At 38.3% G+C, this 24,918-nt stretch overlaps 2 protein-coding genes across 2 annotated transcripts in view; one reads left to right on the top strand and one right to left on the bottom strand.

Annotated features, from left to right (window-relative positions):
* LOC137285088 (zinc finger protein ubi-d4-like) overlaps positions 1 to 24,918 on the top strand; it is a 283,874-nt gene that overhangs the window by 39,199 nt on the left and 219,757 nt on the right. The gene's annotated exons all lie outside the window — the stretch shown is intronic.
* The window catches only part of LOC137285079 (phosphatidylinositol 3,4,5-trisphosphate 3-phosphatase and dual-specificity protein phosphatase PTEN-like), a 37,891-nt gene that overhangs the window by 8,380 nt on the left and 4,593 nt on the right, over positions 1 to 24,918 (bottom strand). Inside the window, exons 2-4 of the mRNA XM_067817286.1 lie at positions 12,088 to 12,172; positions 8,337 to 8,381; positions 2,133 to 2,307 (exon numbers count right to left, since the gene is read on the bottom strand). Of these exons, the coding sequence (XP_067673387.1) occupies positions 2,133 to 2,307; positions 8,337 to 8,381; positions 12,088 to 12,172 (305 nt within the window). The remainder of the gene's footprint in view (positions 1 to 2,132; positions 2,308 to 8,336; positions 8,382 to 12,087; positions 12,173 to 24,918) is intronic.

The following is a 24,918-nucleotide window of genomic DNA, read 5'->3' as shown; positions in this document are numbered from 1 at the left end:
CCTGGTGTTATTGAGCATTCGAAGCACGGATATACATTTGGAACCGACGGCGTCAGCTGGACACGTTTCTGCATGTCGATACGCAGTGAATAGTCTTGCAGTTTCCAGGAATATTATTAAAATATTTTAGATATTTAAATACTTACCTTACCATAGGGCTTATGCATATTACCTCAAGCATCGCTTAGAAGAGATCAGTCGTTGATACGCGATTCTCCTGAATGGCTACCTCATGTACGCCCACCCAACGATGGATATTTTACTCCCCACTCTGAACTTCGTTGGACTTATTTCTTTTCAGTAAAAGTGAAGTTTTTGGATTGTTCGTGCATGCGTGGATGGTGAGATCACGTCACTTCTGTTCCTATACACTTGTCGATACATGAGGTAGTCATTCGGTAGAATGGCGTATCAACGACTGTCTGATCTCTTCTAAGCGATGCTTGAGGTAATATGCATAAGCCCTATGGTAAGGTAAGTTAAAAATTAATACTATTTGATCATGTTTTTCAACCAATCAGATTACAGAACACAGTGACTTCTGGTTTACAATGTTCCTTGGCTCTATATGTCTTTAAGTCTTCTCCCCATACTTGATTTACTGCCTGGTTTTAAGACAGTCCCTCATGATGATAGTTTGTGTACCTCAGAACACAACGTCCATAACCTTCCAGCTCATGGGGCAGCCTTTGCCTTCTTTGACAGTGGTGATGTAAAAGTTTTCAGTAAAAGTGAAGTTTTTGGATTGTTCGTGCATGCGTGGATGGTGAGATCACGTCACTTCTGTTCCTATACACTTGTCGATACATGAGGTAGTCATTCGGTAGAATGGCGTATCAACGACTGTCTGATCTCTTTTAAGCGATGCTTGAGGTAATATGCATAAGCCCTATGGTAAGGTAAGTTAAAAATTAATACTATTTGATCATGTTTTTCAACCAATCAGATTACAGAACACAGTGACTTCTGGTTTACAATGTTCCTTGGCTCTATATGTCTTTAAGTCTTCTCCCCATACTTGATTTACTGCCTGGTTTTAAGACAGTCCCTCATGATGATAGTTTGTGTATCTCAGAACACAACGTCCATAACCTTCCAGCTCATGGGGCAGCCTTTGCCTTCTTTGACAGTGGTGATGTAAAAGTTTTCAGTAAAAGTGAAGTTTTTGGATTGTTCGTGCATGCGTGGATGGTGAGATCACGTCACTTCTGTTCCTATACACTTGTCGATACATGAGGTAGTCATTCGGTAGAATGGCGTATCAACGACTGTCTGATCTCTTCTAAGCGATGCTTGAGGTAATATGCATAAGCCCTATGGTAAGGTAAGTTAAAAATTAATACTATTTGATCATGTTTTTCAACCAATCAGATTACAGAACACAGTGACTTCTGGTTTACAATGTTCCTTGGCTCTATATGTCTTTAAGTCTTCTCCCCATACTTGATTTACTGCCTGGTTTTAAGACAGTCCCTCATGATGATAGTTTGTGTATCTCAGAACACAACGTCCATAACCTTCCAGCTCATGGGGCAGCCTTTGCCTTCTTTGACAGTGGTGATGTCAAAGGCTACTACTCATTTGATGCCTTTTTCCCAACTCTGGTAGCCAGTTGTGAAATCCAGTTATTGCAAAAACTTTTCTGGATCAGCTTCAAGCAGAGCTAGATTATCACCATATAAATTATTCCAAACAAGCATTCAATATTGTTTCTGTGATTATCTCCCTGTGAATTACCATCTGAAGTAGCAATCTGACAAAATTGGGAAGGGGACTGTCTTCGAGACACTGTAAGTTAATTGTGATGCCCATATCCTTACACTTGCAAAAGCAAGAACTACTTTTCTTCCTTGATGCTTTAAGTGTTAAGTCCTTCTGCTTGTATGTAATCACAACACATTCTTCAAATCTGTCCAAATTCCAAATTCCTGATTTGTCACAGAGACTCAACTTGCCAAAGGTTTTGTGGATGTATTTCTGAAACCACGTACAGTAAGTAATGGTTGCCATAAACTCAATGGGACCACTACTATTACTTGCTATAATCACAGTTTGTTTTACACAGTTGCACTAATATATGGCAAGTGTTTGGGGAAAAGCCCTCGTAGATATAGGTTATTATATTCTCCTACCTTGCCAGCTTTGCAGTGAATAGCTGCTATATTCTCTGCGTCCTGCAACAGCCATTGGTCCAGATCATCACAGAATGGCTTTATCAGCTCCAGACGTGGTGGATTGTGGTCATCAAATGGGAACCTAGCCACACGCTGGTGGAATTTGGATGCATCATAGTCTCTCTCATGGCACCTGCAAACAGCGGAGCTTTTTAAGAGCATGGGCTTGGATGTACCTCTTGAGTAAGTGAGTGAGTGAGTGAGTGAGTGAGTGAGTGAGTGAGTGAGTGAGTGAGTGTGAGAGAGTTGCCTTACGTTGATTTTGCAACATCATAGCACTCTCTGAAGCATATATGTGAAGATAAAAGTGAACTGATCTGAACCTTATGAAAGGTTCTTGATTTAAGAAATGATGACCAAAATTGGAAACATCAGCCAGTATTGTGCATAAATGAAGCCACAAACGACAATGTAGGATCCAAAGCTCTACTTATATCATTCTCATTGTTACAAGCAGGGATCCAGGACCTTTGATCATGAATCAGGCTTCGTAACTCCACAATTTACAGTAAAGTCTCGTCAATCTGACATCTTCTGATGCACAGCAAATTGTCGGATTAACAAGGATGTCAGACTAAATAATTAAGACTAAATTACGTTTATTCAATTTGTTACCAAAGAAAGCCTTGGACAAAGCTGTTTGGCAGATAAACAAAAGTCAAATTAACAAAAACTGACTGTGTATCACCCAAGTAATTTTATCACACATACATGAACTCTACTGCAATGGATAATGTAAAGACATGTGTTCACTGCTAACTTGTGTTCTTCTTAGTTAATGCAATATATTATATTTATTGTTTATAGTTTAATGTTGTACTCAGCAGTAGTCCAGCTATATGGTAGTTGTCTGTAAATAATCAAGTCAGGACCAGACAATCCAGTGATTCAGCATCGTCCATCTTAATTGCATAACTGGGACACGATGACATGCTGTCAACCAAGTCAGTGAGCCTGACAAACCGATCCTATTGGTCGCCTCTTACAACAGGTTGCTGAATATCAGTTGTAACCTGGATTGTCTTGGGTTCCAATATGATAAACACTTGGATCAGCTCACAAATAGATATAAGTAGACAGACACCAACTGAGAGACCATTTCAAGTTGAGTTTAATTAAATGTCTACTCATGCATGACTGTGAGAGTAAAAACGCAAACAATCACCTTCAAGTTAAACACATAAGGTCTAAATCTCCATGTTGCTACAGAAACTTCCTCCTTGAGGTTACCGCAACCTGTGCATCACTCGGTGCACGTGATGTATCTCTCGATGCACGTGATGTATCTCTCTCACCCCGCCCCCCCCACACAGACAGACAGACACGGACACACCCACACACATATTGGATCAAGTGCCAGTTTCTGATCCACAAAGGGACAAAAGGAACTATTGGCCACAAAACAACCTGGTAATTAAAGATCTTAATAAAATTGGAATACCGATGACCTAAATAATGTCCCAAATGTTGGCAAAAGTAGATGTGGCAGCCATGCAATGTTTCTGAGCTCAGGCTGCTGGGTCTTCATTATTCACTATCATAAGATTAAAACAGTATGTAATAAATGGAACACACAGAAGCCTAAATGAATACCCAATGATAAATTTAGAGGAAAATACCCAATGGCTAACACATTATATGGAAGCATAACATTCACGTTTGGCACTCTTGATTTCCTTCAGTTATACACATGATAATATGGTCTATTTATGGATCCGCTCCTTATTCAAATTTATTTTCATAGAGGCTGGACAAAGTTTATTTCCTGTTCGAGATATTTTCAAATGTACATATTGTGTGTGCCCTAGTGACAAGAGGCTGATTGTTGTCAACTTCCTGCATTCAGCCACCTGGCAACCCTACTTTCACTGCAGTTCAAAGCGAGGAAAATGTTACGAAACAATCAATACATGACAAACATGACCACTATTTATATGTACACGTTTGGAAACATTTTCTACTTCCCAGTTGAAAGAAAGACAGGATTAGTGACTGGGTGAAGGATAACAGTGAGTGAGTGCTTGGGAGAGTAGGTGAAGGATACCAGTGAGTGCTTGGGAGGGTGGGTGAAGGACAACAGAGAGTGCTTGGGCGAGTGGGTAAAGAATAACTGAGTGCTTGGGAGAGTGGGTGAAGGACAACAGTGAGTGAGAGCTTTTTGAGAATGGATGAAGGATAACGGTGAGTGCTTGGGAGAGTGGGTGAAGGATACCAGTGAGTGCTTGGGAGGGTGAGTGAAGGACAACAGTGAGTGCTTGGGAGGGGGGGTAAAGAATAACTGAGTGCTTGGGAGAGTGGGTAAAGAATAACAGTGAGTGCTTGGGAGAGTGGGTGAAGGATACCAGTGAGTGCTTGGGAGAGTGGGTGAAGGATAACAGTGAGTGCTTGGGAGAGTGGGTGAAGGATGCCAGTGAGTGCTTGGGAGAATCAGTGAGTGCTTGGGAGAGTGGGTGAAGGATACCAGTGAGTGCTTGGGAGAATGGGTGAAGAATAACAGTAAGTGCTTGGGACTACTAGATAATTGCCACTTATGGTTTCAAACTGCAAATAGTCTTGGATTTAATTTCATATCTGCTCACAATGAAGCTATGGAAGTTTGCAATAATAATAAAGTAAAGCAAGCAGAGAGTGAAATTATCACTCTTGTCCTGTGGCAAGTGGCTTTTCAACATATTTTTGAACCCCTGATCTGAGCAAGACGGGATTCAAACTCACAGTGAGAGGTCATCTGGTCCACTCAAGGGATGCAACTGTATAACATATAACTGGGACACCTGCCCTGAATATCATAAACATCTTCCTGGATCTATTTCACAATAGTAAGCACATCAGAGTGAAAAGTAGTTTATTCCCTATCTCACCTCCATCTGATGAAGTCATATTACCAAAGACAAATAATGATACTTTTCAAAGCACATTCTGTAAAATTACCAAATATGAAATTTTTCAAGGCACACTGGATGTAGATGAAAACAAAACAAATACGAATCAATTACTGTAGCCCAGTAAGAATTTTCTTTCATCTGATTATTAATACCTTGCATAACAAGTACTTCACAAAATATTGACATCTATAACATCTATTCTGTGCAATTGCCAGTTAACTTCAAGTCTAATTGCCTGTATGAGTGAGAAAATCGATGAGGCTATGTCACAGATACAAAGGACTCACGACCAGGTTAATCAAATATAGGATTACAAACTTAACGAGTATATAATTCCAGTGAAGGTTTCACATAAGTACGCTGGCAGAGTAACGCTATCTCTTGTTGTTTCAGTGCAAAGTACAGAGAATCAACAATGATGCTACAGGGATCATCCTGTTTCAAGCATATTGCGTGTCATGTCAATCTGGTTTGTAAACATGCTAATGGCAACATTAGTCTGGCTGGAGAATAAATGGAGAGGGCACAGTGACATGTGAGTATGATGCGTGTTACACCCATCATCTTGTTGCTTGTGTCATGCTTAGATCGGATCATATATCCCATACCTAGAGAGTCGAGTTTCATTTTTTTCTTCTTTCCTTCAAAAATTGAATATACCTTATTGAAGTCTAAGCTACGAAAACTGTCACACAGCAATAGATGTACAAACAGGAAGGTAGCAACATGCCAGCATTTGTCACACTATGTGGGTGGGTCAGATTTAACAGTAATAATACAGCTTTTAACACTAAACCTATTTCATCAGTATCACAGCTTGTCACATAGACTAATGCTTACTCTCTCAATACATAATTTTGATTATAATAATAATGAAAAAAAAAAAAACCCAACTGAAATCGTGGCCAGGGAGACCCGAGAACCAGGAGAAATCCAGACATGCTTTATTTAGGGCTTTAGCATTGCAGAGAAGGCTAGGCTGCATGGAAAATAATATAGTTCAGGGACTGTGAGGCAGACTACTAGTCATCCTGTTATGAGTAGTGTGAGTGAGTGAGTGAGTGAGTTTAGTTTTACGTCGCACTTAGCAATATTCCAGCTATATGGCGATGGTCTGTAAATAATCGAGTCTGGACCAGACAATCCAGTGATCAACAACATGAGCATCGATCTGCGCAATGGGGAACCGATGACATGTGTCAACCAAGTCAGCTAGTCTGACCACCCGATCCCGTTAGTCGCCTCTTACGTGTTATGAGTAGAAAGTCTAGACATTCTCCAGTTTGATAAAATCCAAACTGCTTGCTGTTAATCTGTGAATATATCCAAATTTGGGATCTGAACCCATACTGCTATGTTTTTAGTACACTGACGACTGCAAAGTGCAGTTGCAGAACCTGAAACACCAGGGCCAGACTTACATTTACATACTAGAGTCAATGAAAACAATACATACCGTTGGATTCAACCTATCCCTGATGTGACATATATAAAAGATTTGCCTTGAGCCCTGTATTTGTGGATCCCTGGGATGCATTCTTATATTTTTCAGGGTTTCAGGGGTCCTGGACAACAAAATGGGGTCCCAGACACTTAAATATTATCACTAATACTCTTATCGTATTGTGTATCATGATCAACACATTAATTGTTGAAATAATGAAATTGCAAGTGATACCATCACCCAGCTAGGAGCAAACTCGGTGATAAATGACTGTTACATGATTGGAATTTCGACATAAGTATTTGGACTTCTTCTGCATCCCTGTGCCTGTGGATTCACTGATAACTTTCATTGCGTCCACAGTCAAATTCACATGCCGGAATTTGCATCCTGTAAATCCCTGATACATTGTAATTCTTTGTACACTGTGCAATACCTACTTGCAGCAAGTTTTGTGTACATTTTGAAACTTCACATAATTTCAACTAATACATAATTTCAAATAAAACCTGAATTTATCTGCCAGTCTAACACGGGCAATAACGTATTTCAGTCCGAAGGAAATGTACCGGTAGATACAGCATAGATTAAAATCTATGAAAGCTTACATTTTAAAAAAATGGGGCAAAAGTATGGATGAATAAAGTTAAGAGTATACTGCAATAACTTTCTGTAACTTTGGTGCAAGGTTGAAAGTGGGTCAGGAAATGAAAAACATTAATTCGATAGCTAAAGCATATGGTCTCATCTTATTCACTGTTATTGGAGAATTTTTGGATTCGAACACTTTGCTACTCGTGCACGAGGTCCATCAATAATTGGTTCTGTTCTACAATCGTGACAACAGCAGTGACAGATCTTAAAGGCTGTTCTAGCATCAGTTGATTAATAACAATGGTATTGGTAAATAAAGATCCAAAGCATACAGTACTGCAGCTAGGATTTCCTTGCAAGGCCAGTTGGGGCCTATCTTTAGAAAATGTCGGCTAAAAATATATCTGTAATCCTTCAATTTGACAGACAAAAATATTACCTAACCTGTGTACATCATGTCAAACTCCATACAGAGATTCATACTACTGTTTCATACGCAATTATACATACAAGTATTGTGCAGAGGTTAAGAGGCCTCATTTTTGAATTTCGAAGTTTCAGTATTTTAATTTTGATTTCCGAATGTTAGACAACGCTGTCAATGAAAGCAGTCGCATATTGAAATTACTTACACAACCGATATATAAAAATGTGTTACTAATTACAAATTTGTGCAAGTAACGGTGCACACTTTTATACATAAAGCGCCAAGGTTAGTACAATTAGCAGGAATCCTGTTATTACACAGCTTCCCTGCAACACTGGCATACAACATCCTGTTTCAGAAGCAGCAGAACTCCCCTAAATACTCCACCTCAAGCTCTTAAGCTTGATACAGGAACTACAGGCCTAATCTCTATCTGGTGCCGACAGTTGTGGCAACATTATACAGTAGTCATAATGGCCTATAAATGAAGCTTAATCATAATTACAATGATGTTATTATTAATTTGCAGCTTTATCAACACAAAAAGTTCGATGCTATCAGCACCTGGGAGATATATGACATCAGATACAGCAGATGTGTGTGTCAAGATGAAAGTGAGATGGCTTCTCACATATACCTCACAGTACAAAACCTGACCTTTATATACATAATGTATGTGATTATGCTAATTTGATGTCGACAGCATTAAAGAGAGCATAATTAGATGTTCATTGTCAGTTGAAGTAGGATCATATTACATGTCAGTGGGTACGTGCAGTCTGCAGCATCTCCCGCTATGACAGGTTACTTACAAGTTGTAAACCTTGTACTTGTCTTTGTGCTTCTCTTCCAGGAATCTGAAAAACAAAACAAAATAGTATGTAGGAAGAAGGATTGGAGTTATTCATCGTTAAACAGTCTAAATAAACAATCTACAGAGAAACAGAGAGGGGGGGGGGGGGAGAGGGGAAAGAGAGAAAGGGAGAAAGAGGGAGAGGGAGAGAGGGAAAGGAAAGAGAGAGGGGGAGAGAGGAAGACAAGAAAGAAAGGGAAAGGGAAGGATGAGAGAGAGAGAACAGAGAAAGAAGAAGTGAGAGGGAGGGAGGGAGGGAACAGAGAGAGACACAGAGAGAGTTCTTCAAGCTTGAATGCTAAATCCCAAATCTATGGTCTTACACTAAAAAAAATGCTTTCACAAATATTGACTGACTGCAAGATTCAAGGTCTTAAAATTACTTAAAGCAAATTCCAATTCAAGTTTGGTTTTGTGGTGTGGTGTGTTATTTTGGGTTGGTATTCCTTTATCACTCATACCTACGTACACCTTAATCGGGTCTGGCCATGGACATGTGGAGGCTAGTCCCAGTTATTCATTTTATCAACCTAATCCCATCAGCCATGCAAATTACCGCCATGAAGCAGATAATATAAGCTGATATAAATGGCAAGGTTGTCACAAAAGAGTAGAACATATTGAATGAACCTTCTACAGTGAGGCATAGATCCAAACCATCTTTGGTTATAACCATGGGGAGCTGATTCAGATAACCTCAAAGTGAAAAACACCACATCACTGAAACATATTACCGTATTTGCCATCATACAATGCCCATCAAAAGTTTAGACTTTAAAAACTCACTATAAGTTATCACATCGTGTTTTATCAGTCCCGAGTAGGGGTGTATACAACCTTATGAGGCACTGATAAAACCATGCATCTCCCTCAACACGAAGTGATAACGCATTTATCGAGCTGAATGTTTTTACTAAATCAAAAGAAAACAATATGCATTGAAATGACTTGTTCATATTTATGTGAGATGCTGCCATGTTGACACTGGCTGATTGCCTGACCTCAGTGCAGCACATGTAACAAAAGGCTTGGCAATGTATGCTTTTCTCACTTCGCATGGTCACCAAGGTGGGGTCAGTTTTGTACTCCTTCTACATGGTATTTTATCAGGGTCACATGAACCAATCAAAACTCAACATTCTTACACGAGGCTGGATAATATATGTTATGCATATATGTCACAGTGTGAAATCAGTCATTTTGTGAAATGGCTAAGAAAGTCAGCCATTTCGCATCATTTTGTGTAAAAACAATCAAAATACTTGTCATTTCACGAAAATTTCACTTAACAACTTAATCTCCAAAAGTGGATCATAATTCCAACAGTTAATTGTCATTTACAGCTAAAACTATTGTGGCAGCGACTGTTGCACTTCAGATAGGCTTTGAAGCATTTACACCTGTTTGTTTGACACTTGCACAGTCAGAACAGTGACGCCTTACAAACCTCTGTCCAGCAAATATAGATAAAATAAAATTTCATGAAAAGACTGAATTCACAACTGACTGCAACATGTAAATGGCTACATTGATGATGAATTAATCCACTAAGCTGGGTGAACTGCAAACGTAAGCAAGGATCACACATCAAATTCTGGAAAGTAAGTGCATAGATCAGCTATTTGTGTAGAAGTTGGTTCTGGGGAACTTACTGGATGCATTGTAACATCATATCATATACACTGAATCCAGTAACTCCAAGTCAAACATGCCACATCCACACTTTTAAAACATGGCATTTATTAGAAACACATTTTGGATTGGCACATTTACTTCAGACATGTAATCTGATATTCTTCTACTAGTCTGTCACATAGTCTCTCAACCATATTCTATTCCCTACAGCCTAGCTCTCCCTCCAAAGCTAAAGCTCTAAATGAGGCAAGTCCTGGTTTCCTTATTGAAGACATCTCAATATTTGTTTGCATTAGTGTTACTGATACTTATTAAAAAGGATAAAATTAGCCCATATCAACATATACAATGTATTTGTAGTTCACACAATAATAAAACAATTCCTGAAAAGGCTTTAATCAATACAGAATGAAATTCATCCTGGATATGAGAGTAATATTGGCTTGCAAGCATGATTTTCCAAGCCAGCCAGCTTTGATCTGCAGTAATGATCGTGGGTGGGCTCTATTTCCATCACTAGTTATCTACAGTCAGTGCCCAAAGTAGTCTACAGTCTCTTAGCACCATTTTAGTGTTCAGTGTTATCTTATAGACTGAGATGAACTTACAAAACAGTTTTACTTGTCTCAAGCTTCAGATGAAAGGCTAAAATTTCACCCTATGTAATACTTAAAAGCTGCAGCACAAAGTTAACGATTCAAATCTCAATAAAAAATCCTACAGACCCTAAAGTTTTCATTTTATATAACATTAATTTTAAGAGGATGGTTGACCAACCATGTAATTTGTGATGACAATATTTTCCAATACCATGAATAACGTTTTCTCTCATTCCATAGGTCCTCTTCCCCAGACTCATATGAAGCACAAAATAAAATATATTTTATCCGTGGAGAGCTTATGACACTCAAAAATGTAAAAATATAGTCCTTAAACCTCTAAGATATGGTTAAAGCCCACACAGTTTCTGTTACTTGTGCAACAAACGAACCTGTATTTAATTTAGAGGAAAGTTTTAACTAGCAGCAGCCTCATAAACCATGTTAGTTGGCAAAAGCTTGTTAATCATCACAAAGTGAGAGTAAGTGTATCACATTGCAATGTGAACATGTGCAACTAGTGTCAATTAAACAGCAGCTCAAGAGACAGGTTAAAATATATACAAAATACCAGTAGTTATGGTACATATACTTTCACCTCTTGAATCTCTTGGACAAATCTGTGCTAAGTGTCACTTAACATGCTTAAGTTGTTACTTAAGAAATCATTTTGTGATTTGAAGAGACGACTTAAACAATCTGAGTTGTGCCAACTGTTCTGATGACCTGACACGACAAGGAAACAAGCAGTAGACCTGAAGCTGTGCTGCACACTTTGGTCGGTTATCTATTTCTTGGACTGTCACGGTTCACAGCTGCAAATTTACGTCTGATTGTGACACATAAGTTTCCCAATACTTGTTAAAAATTTAATTAATACATTACAAATACTTCTGCAATTACTTTCTAAAAATATGTACTGTTTTCAATGTGATAACAGGAAACTATCAGACCTACACGCACTATGTCACTACATACAGTTTCAGTAGCAGCCCCATCTTAAAATGGACATAGTGCACAGGTTATTTCAGAAGGGGGATCCAATTCTATTTATTTTATAATGAAAGACCAAAAGTGAAGAAAAATTTAAAATAACAACCATTCAAGACTCTAGACCCTACATCAAGATGTACATACATGTGTGTGTGCATTTGCATGCATGCATGCATGCATGCACCAGACCGAAGTAATGACTTCAAGGTGGCCTGTCCTAGAGCCAGACAGGGAAATCAGTACCATCTTTAACATCACTGGAACTGTTGACCTTGTACTTTCAGCAAGTTCAGAAGCTGAAACCACTAGAACACAGAGCTGGTCAAGCTGAACAAAGTAAAACAGCCTGCAAGTCCGGCAATTTCATCTTTACAGTGCATCAAACATGGTGCAAATGAACATATTCAACTCAACAACTTCTTACCGCTCTGTACAGCATTATCAGCATGTACATTTTCATTTTAAGAAGGTGGATGGACTTACTTGACTACATCATCGATGTTGTTGCGATACACGCCTTCCAAGTTGTCAGCAGGAAACCCCATTGCTATGATGTTGGGAATTATGTCTGGCACAAAGTTAAGGCAAACATGTGTAAGGTGCTGATGCTATGGTTACAAGCCAATACTGACTTTGACTTTAATACTATCAAGCAGAAAAAATGAGACTTTTCACAGTGCTATTTTGTATTTTATATTAAATTTTCATAAAATTTGTCACAGATGTGTCTGATGCCTTGTCCTTAAAGGAAATATATCTTAGTATTCGGTCAGTCCTCTGTTTCTCTGTATGTACTGCTGAATTTGGTCCGACATGGAATCTATTAAATTGTCTAGGTAAGTTTGGGGTAGGTCCATCCATGTCTGGTCAATAACATGACGCCACTCGCGGATGCTTTTGGGTTCCAACTTCTCAACTTTGTCCTCTATGATTTGCCACACATTTTCTATTGGATTTAAGTCTGGTGATGCTGCGGGAAAATTTAATAAGGTCACGTGATTGGCTTCCAGCCAGGTCAAGGTGTGAATTGATTTGTGGATCGTTGCATTGTCTTGTTGAAGTTGGAATGAGATTCCACTTTGACCTATGTGGGAATCTAGTACGCCTTGCTGTAAAATATCACAGTATTTGCGAGAATCAAATCTGCCCTCCGTCTTCAACAGAGGTGTCACACAGAGTTTACTGATGCCACCAATACCATGACACTTGGAGAAAACTTCGGTACCATTTTTAAGCACTTTCCTCCCTTAGACCACCTCTTCCTCGTTATTCTGTAAAACTGAAATTTACTCTCGTCTGTGAAAATCACATTGGAAAAATCCTGGCAGCCATACTTTCTACACCATTCAAGTCCTTTAGCCTTACGGTCATCTGTCATCAAGGGGACTTTTTTCTGTACCTGTTAAGCATATCTAGAGTATTTTAATGAGCGTCGAATTGTCCGTTCTGATAAGTCAGGGCCACCTTGACTTGATGCTTTGACAACAATCTGTTTGGCAGACCAGTTCGGATGAAGCACAGCAAGGTGCGCAACCCTCCTCCTGTCATTAGGCCCCAGGCTCGAGCGACGTCCCGATCCCGGTTTACGTCCTACGCCAACTCCTGCTTCGATTCTTATAAAATTCTGTAAACTGATGCCCTAAGGCCTGACAACTTCACAAGTTTCTTAACTGATCGCACGCCGGATTCATACAATGCCTGAAGTCTACTTCTTTAAGTCATAATTACCATTTCATCCATTCTGTCATCTGCTAACAAGGTCACGTGACCAAGCCGAAAGTGCATGTAAGGGAGAGAAGCGCTTGACATCATGGGAAGTCAACTCCAATAGCCTATATTAGTGTCCGGCGATCTCTCTGCGTATATTATCAATTTTCATATATGTAACATGTGTCTCATTTTTTCTGCTCGATGCTATATATTACACCTAAAAACAGCATATCTGACATACTCCACAAAATTAAGGCAAACGGTGAGGTCCTGTTGCTATGGTTACAAGACAATACTGACAGGCTAACATACTGCATCATACATCTCTCTTCAAAATAGCATATCTGACATACTCCACATTCAACATGCATCAAATACTTTTCATATATCAGTGAATATTCATTCATCTGATGAAGGAGTAAGAAGGCTACAACAGTTGACATCCATATGTTTCCCCCCGTATACAAATTTTGTTTGCAACCTATGCCGTTTCAATGAGGTTACAGCTTACATATTACATTCATCCAGCAGCCAGAGGCACACACTCGGGTGTCTGGTTATCAAACCACATGTACATGGATCAAGTGTGACTATCTCAATCACAAGACTGTGTAGTCAAGGCTTCATTATTTACAGAATCAAATAACTGTGTGATGAGTGAGGTTTTATGCAGCTTTTAGCAATGTTCCCGCAACCTGACAGCACGAGACCATAAATGTGCCTTGCAATGTTGCATGTTGTTCCAATGTGGGGAAGTGAACATGAGTTTTCAGTGTGATGAGCAAATGTTTCAACCACTTGGCTACGCCCTGTGCCTTGACAGGCTTAAGGCTGTCAAGGAGTGTTCTGTCTTGAAAGAAATTCTCATTGTTTGTTGCAAACTATGTAATCTGCAACATTTCACCAATGTGATTAGTTTCTGTAAATAATCATAAAATACATAGTCTGAACCAGTCAAAACAGTGACTGATATCACGAGCACTACTCCACACACCTGGGATATCCAAACCACTAGAACGATTAAGTCATCTCTTATAACCAGCTCTTGCAGCTGGGAACAATCCCAACCCATATTCCCACCGGGTGATATAAACAAAACCAATTAGTTCCAAGACAACACATTTTCACCCCATCAGGCAGGCAAATCAAAGCTTCTCTGTGGGTCTGTGGCCTGAAGCATCCCACCATCACCAGCCCACCTTGCTGGAGAATGGTCTGACTGCAGTGTCTATAGGCTGTTGTAGAGGCCTGCCTCCTCAGCTGTACTGACAAATGTTCTCTGACACTGGCTAATTGACTTGGTGAGTGAGTGGGGTATCGGTACACTGGGACTGTCTTCAACACCACTTATCCAATCTCTAGCCCAGGTGAATCGAATCCACCTTCCAAACAACCAGCTGTCAATTTGACCAATGCAGTGGTAGTTTCATATAGTGTAATTTGTCAAAATATTCACTTAAAACATGTTAAATGGTTTCACTGATTAACTAAACATACAGACTTATTTCGATCAGTTACCATGGTTACTACTTGATAACGATGTTTCCAGATTGGCAAGGTCCAGGATGGCCACGCTAAATTAATTTATAATACACAGAGTTCTACTGCCTAAACAGCCTCCTGCAGAATATATGCCACAGTCTGATCACGCAATTCAGAAATTCAAATGAACATTCAAAACATACCCCCCTCCAAATCAAGGCATAGCTGAATCTTTGATTTGATTCACAGGAAGTAGGAGTGTTTGGAGAAATTTGTAAGGTCAGAGTAGTAAGACTCAGACTAATATTAATCATTGTTTTACAGATTTCTGTTATCTGAAAACCTAAAGGCAGGAGGGAAAAAACCTGGGAAAAAAGAAAAACAAATCACCTATGAAAGCGAAAAACCACATGAGTTTTCATGTGAACGTTTTGTTTTTGTTCATGTCAAGCAAAAATAAGCTCAGTGAGTTTAGGTTTCAAACTGACTTCAAGAGTATTTATAGCACACTGACACTAGGATTTAAATATTTCAGTGGAAAAATTATTCCTCCACCCCCCTCCCCACCTTATTCTTGAATCCATATCCATAAAACAAGAAATAACATTGGTCCAGCCTAATGTTAAAAAGAAGGAAACATGAATATCAATCACCTTGGACCTAGATTTTAGATGCTTTCTTTGTGTGAAGATGGTCGTTAGTGCCATACATTAAAATAGTCACAACTAGCTTATCTCTAAGACTGGTAAGAGAGCTTAAAAAATGTAGGCCTTGGTCTCTAGCTATGAACGGCATTCGGTAAAAACACAAAAAGGTGTGGGAGTTGGATGAGATGGGATAAAATCTGACAATTCATTCCTAAAGGCCAGTTTCTCAAAAGCTGGCTTCTGGAAGTTTTGTCATACCTAAGGGTTGCCTTGTGAGTAACAAATTTTACTGTTAGATAGATAGCAATTTGCAACATATCAGTTTTGCTGACTAGTCAAAACAAAACATATATTTCCAAGTCTGTCTGAAGAGAATCTCAGAAGGCGCTGCATTTTTTTCTTTTTTCGCAAAGTCAGAGTGTTTCTCATTGGTCAGACCATGTGTCCTGCTTCGACATGATACGTCTTTCTATGAGTCATTATTCAGCTTCCTGATTAGCAAGCTTACGAAACTTTCCAAGCAACAGCCTATATTATGTTATGTGTCACACACTTGTATTTCACAGAGAGAGATGGTTTCACCTGCTTTTAATAGCATTTATGTAATATCATCATGTGCCAGCTTCATGTTTGAGAAATCCCAGACTGATGCTGGTTTCAGATACCCATCACATCAGTGAAATCCATCAACATGGCATTGGAGCTTTCCATCTACAATTAAGTCTATATGATATCTGAACCTGTGACCCGTGGATACAGGGCATAGGAAAAATTGAACTAGGTCAAGTATCCTACATCTGCTTTATTATCTTATCAATGTAAGATGAACAGTTCAACAGATAAGTTATTATTGTATGGCTTCCTCATCCTTATATCTGTTTACCGTACTTGTAGTAAGTACCATAGAACATGTAGAATCTAAGAACACTGAATGATTGCCGTTTAAACTTTAATGATGCAGTCTACTCCAGTCATATGGCAGTGGTCTGGACTGGACAATCCAGTAATGAGCATCAGCCTACACAACTGTGATACAATGACTTGTCAACCAAGTCAACCTGATCCCAATACCTGATCACTCTCGCTTCCCCCTTTTCCATTCTTTGAACTGAAAGGAAGGGAAGCTTATTAAACCCATACATGTGTAAAATTTTAACTATGATGTTGAAAGCCTGGATGCCTGTATTTAAATGTGAGTCCCTTTGACCACTAAAATCTAAAAACTCATCTAAACTCTTTATTACTTCCAGCTCAGTCAAGAAGTGGGTTTCCCTTGAACCTATAAATCGACAACATGGGTAAATCCTGTAATACTTCCAGCTATGTACGGATGTGGGATTTCCCTTGAACCCCTAAAATCTAGAACTCAGCTAAACCCTGAATTAATTCCAGCGTAGTCCGGAAGTGGGATTTCCCTTGAACCCCTAAAATCTAGAACTCAGCTAAACCCTGAATTACTTCCAGCGTAGTCCGGAAGTGGGATGTCCCTTGAACCCTTAAAATCTAGAACTCAGCTAAACCCTGTATTACTTCCAGCGTAGTCTGGGAGTAGGATAGTGGATGCTTAATAAGGCATACAGACTTTACACTGTGACATCACAATCAATCATCATCTTAAGAATTCTACTGTGGGATATTTCTAGCAAAGTCAGATTACAACAGCCAAGCTATATCTATGATGAAATGTTTGTTTCGTTAATGCCTGACATGGCAATATTGCAGCTGAGGGATAAATGTCTGTACATAATCAATTATGTACAAGTGGTTAATATCATGAGCAATGACAAAACACCTCCGGGAATTAATATGCCCTATGAAATCAATGGCAGACCTTGTGGAATAAATACGTTCCAATCAATAGACAACACTACTTTGATAAAGTCATAGTCAAATGTCAACACTGTGAAGTGCTTCCTCAAGCAACCAGTTCGACCAATCAATGCCACTGTCTCTTTCTCTCTGTAGTTCGGAGATAATAAACCAAACATACCAACATCTGAAACCTAAGCCCAGACCATTTCTATTTCTTGTTGCTGGTTGTATTTTTCAAAAATGAAAAAAATAATAATAAAAAATAATAATAAAAAATGATAATTTTCTCCTCACCAAAAAATTTGAAATCTGTATGGTTTTAAAAGGCCAAAAATGTAAATTTACAAGAAAAATTGTTTTTGATTGCATTTGTCCCATCCATACTGTCTTCACAAACTGCCAGAAGCAAAATATGTTTGATATTTTGAAGGAATATTTCTTTGACTAGTACTTTTTTCCCCTCCTGCCTTTAGGTTTTCTGAGGACAAAAACCTATAAAACAAGGAATAAAATTGGTCTGGTCTTATCCGAACATCACCAGAGTTCAAGTTAATACAATAAGTCCACTTGTCTGTCTCACAGTCCCTAACCACATTATTTTCCCAACTGCCTAGCCCTCAATACAATAATTAAGTTTATAAATGAAGAAAGTCTAGATTTCCTCCGGTTCTGAATTTACATTTCACTGGGATTCCTTTTCAACATAAATGGGTCTATATGTTACTATCAACAAAATATATATTCAGAGACTTAAGCACTAATCTGTCAGTCCACGAACTGTAGCCATCCTTGTGCTGTGATTTCTGTGCATGTGGTAGTATGACACAGTCATGAATTAACCAGGAAGTTAAACCTGTTGATCTGTCAGAGGCCAAACCCTGTGAACGTTCTGAATCAAGGATTGGCGTTTGTCAAGATGACATGGCACTGAAAATGTTTACAGCTCCACATCATGGGTATCCACGCTTCCATGCTGGTATATTTGAGCGCTAATTACTAAAGTACATCTGGCAGCATGCCTCACATCATACAGTGAGTGAGTAGTTCTATGGTACTTAAAGCGATATTCCAGCAATATGAAAGAAATGGCTGTACACAATGTACCCATGTGGGGAATCGAACATGGGTCTTTGGAGTGATGAGCCAACACTTTAACAACTGGACTACCCCATCGCCCGCACACATCAAAGACATTCAAGTTTGGATGAGCGTGCATGCATGCATGCATGCACACACACACTTTTCCTCGCTGACTCAACAATAAATATATTATTAAAAGCTTCTTTGGTATCTTACATTTGGTTCCACCGTTCTTAAAAACAATAATAAAAAACTTAAAAACCCTGGGTAAAACCTTATAAATTCTTGCTAGTGTCTTAAAAAGTCTTGCTAGTGTGCTGGCCTGACAAAATCATGCAGAAGGCAAGTAAATATTCAGTGATGGCTGTCGTCACTGATTGATAATATCTGACTGCCAAAATTCTGAATCAGTTCTTAAGACTAGAATATTCTACAGATTGCAACTGAACAAAACTGACACTGCATGCAACCTAGTGAACATACTACTATCTCATTCAAGATACAAACTCTAAGGCTATAAAATGATGTTTACAGTAGCCTTTTGTGACTATCAAGTAGACATGAAACCAGGAAACCACTGGAAAACAATGGACATATTTCCGTTCATGTTAAATACTGCTCATCACAAACTAACAAATCATCAGATCTTACAGGCTAAGGCAGGAAATTTCAATGTATGGATGACAAATAGGGGTCTTGCAATTCAGATGTCCAATGACATGCTAAAACCATCTTACAAATCATTGCACATTTCATATACTTATTAATGCAGCTTTAGTCTTGCATGAAAGTTTCCATTTGTGTAACTGAGTCACCTAGTTCATGGACAGTAAGTCGTTATCATTGATATTCAAAGCGTGTAAATCATGCAAATTGTGGAAACATTAACCGACTTTGTCAAACAACTGGTAAGTTCAAATCGAGGTCTATTCAGGACACACAAAGCAGTAGACCTTAAACCATACCAATCTCATGTGCAACACAAAGCAGTAGACTTTAAACCATATCAATCTAATGTGCAAGTATGTAATTAGATTTAGGTAGTGCAGTATACAGACTTGTGGGACACTATAGGGACACTATAGGCACCTTAATTCATCTTGAAGGTTTTTTCTATCGTCAGCCACATCAACATACTAGCAAACATTGAGTCATTGATTGACATAGATGACATCAGGTAACCATGGGAAACCTGACTGATCAAGGTGACAAGATCTCTGTGAAACTGTATCATTGGATCAAAGGTTTCCAGACGTCATATCCAGGGATTTATTTGGAGTCCTGTATTTGAGGGTCCCTGGGACTCATGCTCTTTATTTTCAGGGGTCCACGACTACAAACTGGGAGTCACAGACACTTACACATTATAACTCATACTATGTTATTAGTTATAACACAGTTACAATTCAGTCAGTGTTATTGTATTGTGTATCATAATCATCACAGTAATTAAAATGCAAAAGATATCATACCCTGCCTAGATGCAGACTCAGTGATAACTTATTGTTACTTGATCAACATATTCAAAAAAGTACTTGGACTTGTTCTGTGTCCCTGTGGACACGTTAGTCTATTTCGTTGTGTCCACTGTAAATGTTCATATGCACAGGATGCAGGAATTTGCATAATGTAAATCACTGCATATCTTTGTGTTTGAGCAGTGTTTGCTCTGTCTAACTGTAAATAAGTGGGTTGTGTCACACATGCCGGATTCTCATACTGATTGGTACATGACTAATCAGCAATCACTGAAGAAAAAAAAAAATGGTTCCAGTCATTTTTCACAATTTCCTATTCATGTTGTTATTGCAGATAAATGTATAGAAAAACTACATGTTGTCATCTGTTGGGTTTTTTACTTATATATAGCAACAACACAAGTTGCATTTGCAAAGTTCAGATCCAATGTAAAGTTATGCATCCTATGAAAATATACTTCCCAGAGTGTTCAAAAAAAATATTCAGGCAAGTGTTTAGAAAACTAAAACAGTAGTTCCAAAATTATTTGTAATCGATTATCAGAAAATGTTATTGATTGCTTTGTCACTGCACTTTACTACGGAAGTGTAATCCCACATATAACATGTTATAATGACTACTTTCTACATGGCATTGTGTAATGATGATTGCTTTGTTGTTTGATCACTGAAACCAATCTAAGATTATTTCAATTAATAGAAACATCACTAGTAAATACTCAGACTGTGGCGGGTTTTTATGATGAATACGTTTTTACAAAGGTTGTGACATATTAAACAATTGTTCATCTGATAAATGGGACAATTATCAGATTCTGATTAAGCACCAAAAAGCAGCATATGTGAAATGACTTACTATTATTTTGTTATAATACCTAATATTGTTACGAATCTGAAAACCTGAACACAATGAAAAGTAGAGCTTCATGAAAGTTCAACAGCAACAACAAATTTGGACATGAAAGTTTTCATGTATTAATCAAAACTGGTTGTTTCAATTTTGCTTTCAGTTTCAAACGTAACAATCTCAACCATGTTAAAACTGCTTCTCTGAGTGAGTGTTAACTGAGCCCGGCAGAGCAAGCTGGTTTTATCATTACACAATCAGCTCAGTAAAACCTAGTTCCTCCTTGCACACACAATTGTGTTACTGTGTCACCATACCACGGTTATTTATAGATATGCATATAAACACTCAGCATGTGTTTATTCAAAATCCATCTCTTCAAAACCACCTGTCCATAATAGCAGAACTGATGATCAGTGCACTATGAGAAGCTCTCTATGCCAATGTGCCTACAGCCAGGCAATAAATGCTGTATCAATTACCAACTTTGTGCCATTCACAGAGCCACAGATCTGCAGAGACCAGCTCCCAAAACGATTCAATCGGGGCTGCAACATTCTCAAAAGTTGATATCAGGAAAGTGGACCATGACAAAGAACTACTTGTTGCTGGGGGAAAATACACAGTGGTAAAAAAGTAGCGCTGCAGAAGTATAGATGTAAGATATGGTATGCTTTGAAGGCTCCTGGGGCTGGTGTGAAAGGCTGTGGTGTTATTTTATCTAATACTTTAGTTCCAAAACCAACGGCAGGGAGAGATGGCTGACGATTGCCATAGAAAACTGAAAAGATGATCTAGCAACTATTTATCGAGTAGTTTTTCAATTTGTTCTTTTTGAAAGTCTCTCCTGGTGTTTCAGCACCGAGGGCAGACTGCCAAGGACTGGATATCTCCTGGCAAGCTTCATCCCTCCAGCAGTTAACATGGTTAGGACGGAGGAGTGCCTTTCAGGACTTAATGGATCTCTGATTCCAAAAGAGATTGGCAGTTAAATATGAGTTGCAATGATACAGTTCTCTCAAATAAATCCCATGGTAAAGAGTATTGAATTTATTTTTAGCATATACAATAACCTGCAGAACAGACAGAATAAGAGACAAACCCATGCTAAACTAACCTGCAGGTGACTGTGCGAGAATGTTCAAAATACAGAGAAAAATCTGAAATGGTACAACAGTGGGGGAGTGTGTCAACAGGTGTTATCAACAATTAATACCAGCCAAATACAGATCAGATTGTAAACAACTTTCACTGGGGCTTCAGTATGGCAACCAGCGGCCATGTCAAAAATTCTTGATCTGTGAGCAAGCTGTCACAGCACCATTTAAGTGTTTAACAATCCATTTTTGTTCATATCACAAGTGAGTAAATGATTGAGTCAGTTTTTAGCATTAATCCAGCAATATCACCAGTATGTACACCAGAAATGTGTTCAGCTTGACAAGCTTCCTGAAAACTTGTATCACTACAGAAATGACAGCATGGAGATGTTCTATTATAGCTCAAACTGCAACCATGGCATTACATGTTGATCTATGCATAATTTTAAAATTGCTGCCATCTACTTCAATGTGATCAGGGGGATAGGGAGAGTATTGTATTATGTTGCTTTTAGCAATATTCCTGCAATATTGTGGTGGGGGACACATGAACAGGGATTGGGAAAGGCAGGGGTCATGGGCCAATTGCCATTTTGCATATTAGAATACAAAACAGCCCAATAAAATTTTTGAAGTTTACTATTGATACAAGGGCAATGGTCCATTCTATATTAAGAAAATGGGTTATAATCATGAAAATGGCCCTTTGTCAATGTTTTCTTTCCCAAACCCCGCAGAAGTGAGCTTAACACATTCCATCCATCCAACGAAAAGGACTGTTGTGTTTGGTTAGACAAATGAACGCTTGAACCGCTTGGCCACACCAGATTCTCCATCAAGTTTGATTTTTGGGAACATTCATGACTGCATGCCATCAATGATTAAAAGATGTTCATGAACATAATGTCCAAATATTCTATTGACTAAAAAACGACAAACAAATAAATACTGCTAACTAATGCTTTCATATTTTTCAGTAATAACGTCAAGAGAAAAGCTTACAATTACCGCCAATCAACAAGTTACAGAAACAATTCAAAACGACTATCACAGTTTAACACTAAAACAGTCATAAAGTATGTCAGACGAACGAAGAGTTAATAGTGTCAGCAATATACTTGATGGCAATAAGACACCAGTCAAATAGACTTCTGGTATTCTTCAGTAGTCAATATAGCCAGTACTAGTCATTGCATGACTTGAATCTGTATCCCTTCAAAAATTCAATTCAGTATTTTAAAAGGAACATTATACTTGAACTTCGGTGTTATTTATAAGAAAGATATGCAAAGGGGACCACATCCCAAGCTAGGCAGGTAAACAGACAATGCCCAGTCATGTCGTCACTGGCCACTGGTGTGATAAATGAACACTATCTGCATGGCTAATACATGTCAAAGATATTATATCATCAGGGATAAACCTTGAAATGTTTGAGTGGGGCAAAGTGGTCTCAAAGGCCTGATAGGTGGGTTAAGTACCCCACCAAGTTAATTTTACTAGGTAGGTACCTTTAGATTTGGGTGGTTTAAGATTTCAGCTAAATGTATTTACTAAATTTGTATGCTATTATGTTGTATGTTATAATAAAACTTATAATTCTTTTCATGAACGAGAAAAAAACCCGAAAGTTACCAAATGAAAGATTTTTCGAAACAAACACTTTGACTGGCTGAAACAACATTACAACAACTCATCTACAATATTATTGCGTGTGGACTTAAACTGGTTTTCGGGTGATTGCGGCAAACAATAACAATATTTACAACATCATACATAGACTGCACTTGTATTTTCTGGGTGAGGAGTTTTGAAATATGCTGTGTCCAAAGGAAGTAACCAAAACTTCTGTCAGCAGCAATTCATATTTTGATGCAGAAATGACGCAGAAATGCAACCCAGTTTTATCCCTGTCTCATAATGTTTTTAGTGGATAAAATCCACATCAACTGCTGACTTGTGATGGTATTCATTACTCAATCTTGGTATTAGATACATGATGAAATGTATCATATTTGCAGCACAATGGATTCGCCATGTTAGTATCATCTTGAGTACTAATCATATCACACAGCTATTGTGACCAAGTCTGTTTCAAAACATGAACATTGGATGTAATCACCAATTGACAAAATTATCTGAGATCTTGCTTTATCTGTCTTTATTTCTTAACCACAATCAACAATATGCACTGTAAATGTACACTGCTGGACAATATTTCAAAACTCCTGGTGTAGATGAGACGACCGTTAAGAGTATATGTTTGATAGGCATTAAGAAGTTGGCAGGGTAATACAACAAACTTGTTATGCGTGTGTATTAGCCCAGAAATATTGTGTGTAAATAATGAAGAAGTTGCACCTCCATAACATTAACAAGAGTGTTGCATGGCTAACAGTAATATTTAATATCCATCCTTTATGGGAGATGATGTTTTATGGATAATAATATATAAATGCAAAAAGCAGATCATACAGTTCTATTTCACTGACTGCATTATTACTCACAGTGTATGAAATAGCGTCTGCCCGGCAGCCCGCTGCTTGCTATTTACATGGCGGGCTTACTACTTTATATTACAGCCAGCCCTGTGCGCCAATACATTTTCCAAGGGTATATATTTGACCATGTCATTGACTACAGGATATATTTCCAAACTAATTTACAACTGTTGTAACTAGAAGATGTCTGTATAGTTCATGATCATTCAAACCGTAACTTCCACAGATCAACCTACTCATGTATCTAACACTAAATGTGACTGCCCTAGAGAATTCTTTCAGCCAGTGAATAATGTCATTCTTTTCTGATGGCAGTGACACTCAATGAATCAACAGTGACGACCAAGTTACGGTTATATTAAATTTCCTTTCGCACATGTTTAAGTTTACATCACTACAAGTAATTCATTGATTACTTTCTTATAACACCATATCTCAATTTCCTATATTTAATTCAGGGCTGGTTACATGTTAATAGGGCTGGCAACATTTTTTAGTGATCAGCCCTGTGGGCTTTCTGTCTTTTTGAAGGAGTTAGTTTCTTACTCACTATTTTCTGTGGCAATGATATCACTTATATTATTAGTTCATATCATGATACATATCAAATTGCAAGACACATGGCTATAGCATTGTATTTGCAAGAGCTAAGTTTTT

This window comes from Haliotis asinina, chromosome 5, assembly GCF_037392515.1.
Source record: "Haliotis asinina isolate JCU_RB_2024 chromosome 5, JCU_Hal_asi_v2, whole genome shotgun sequence".
NCBI lineage: Eukaryota > Metazoa > Mollusca > Gastropoda > Lepetellida > Haliotidae > Haliotis > Haliotis asinina.
The sequence above is the reverse complement of the archived record's forward strand: the minus strand, read 5'-3'. Positions and strand labels throughout refer to the sequence as shown.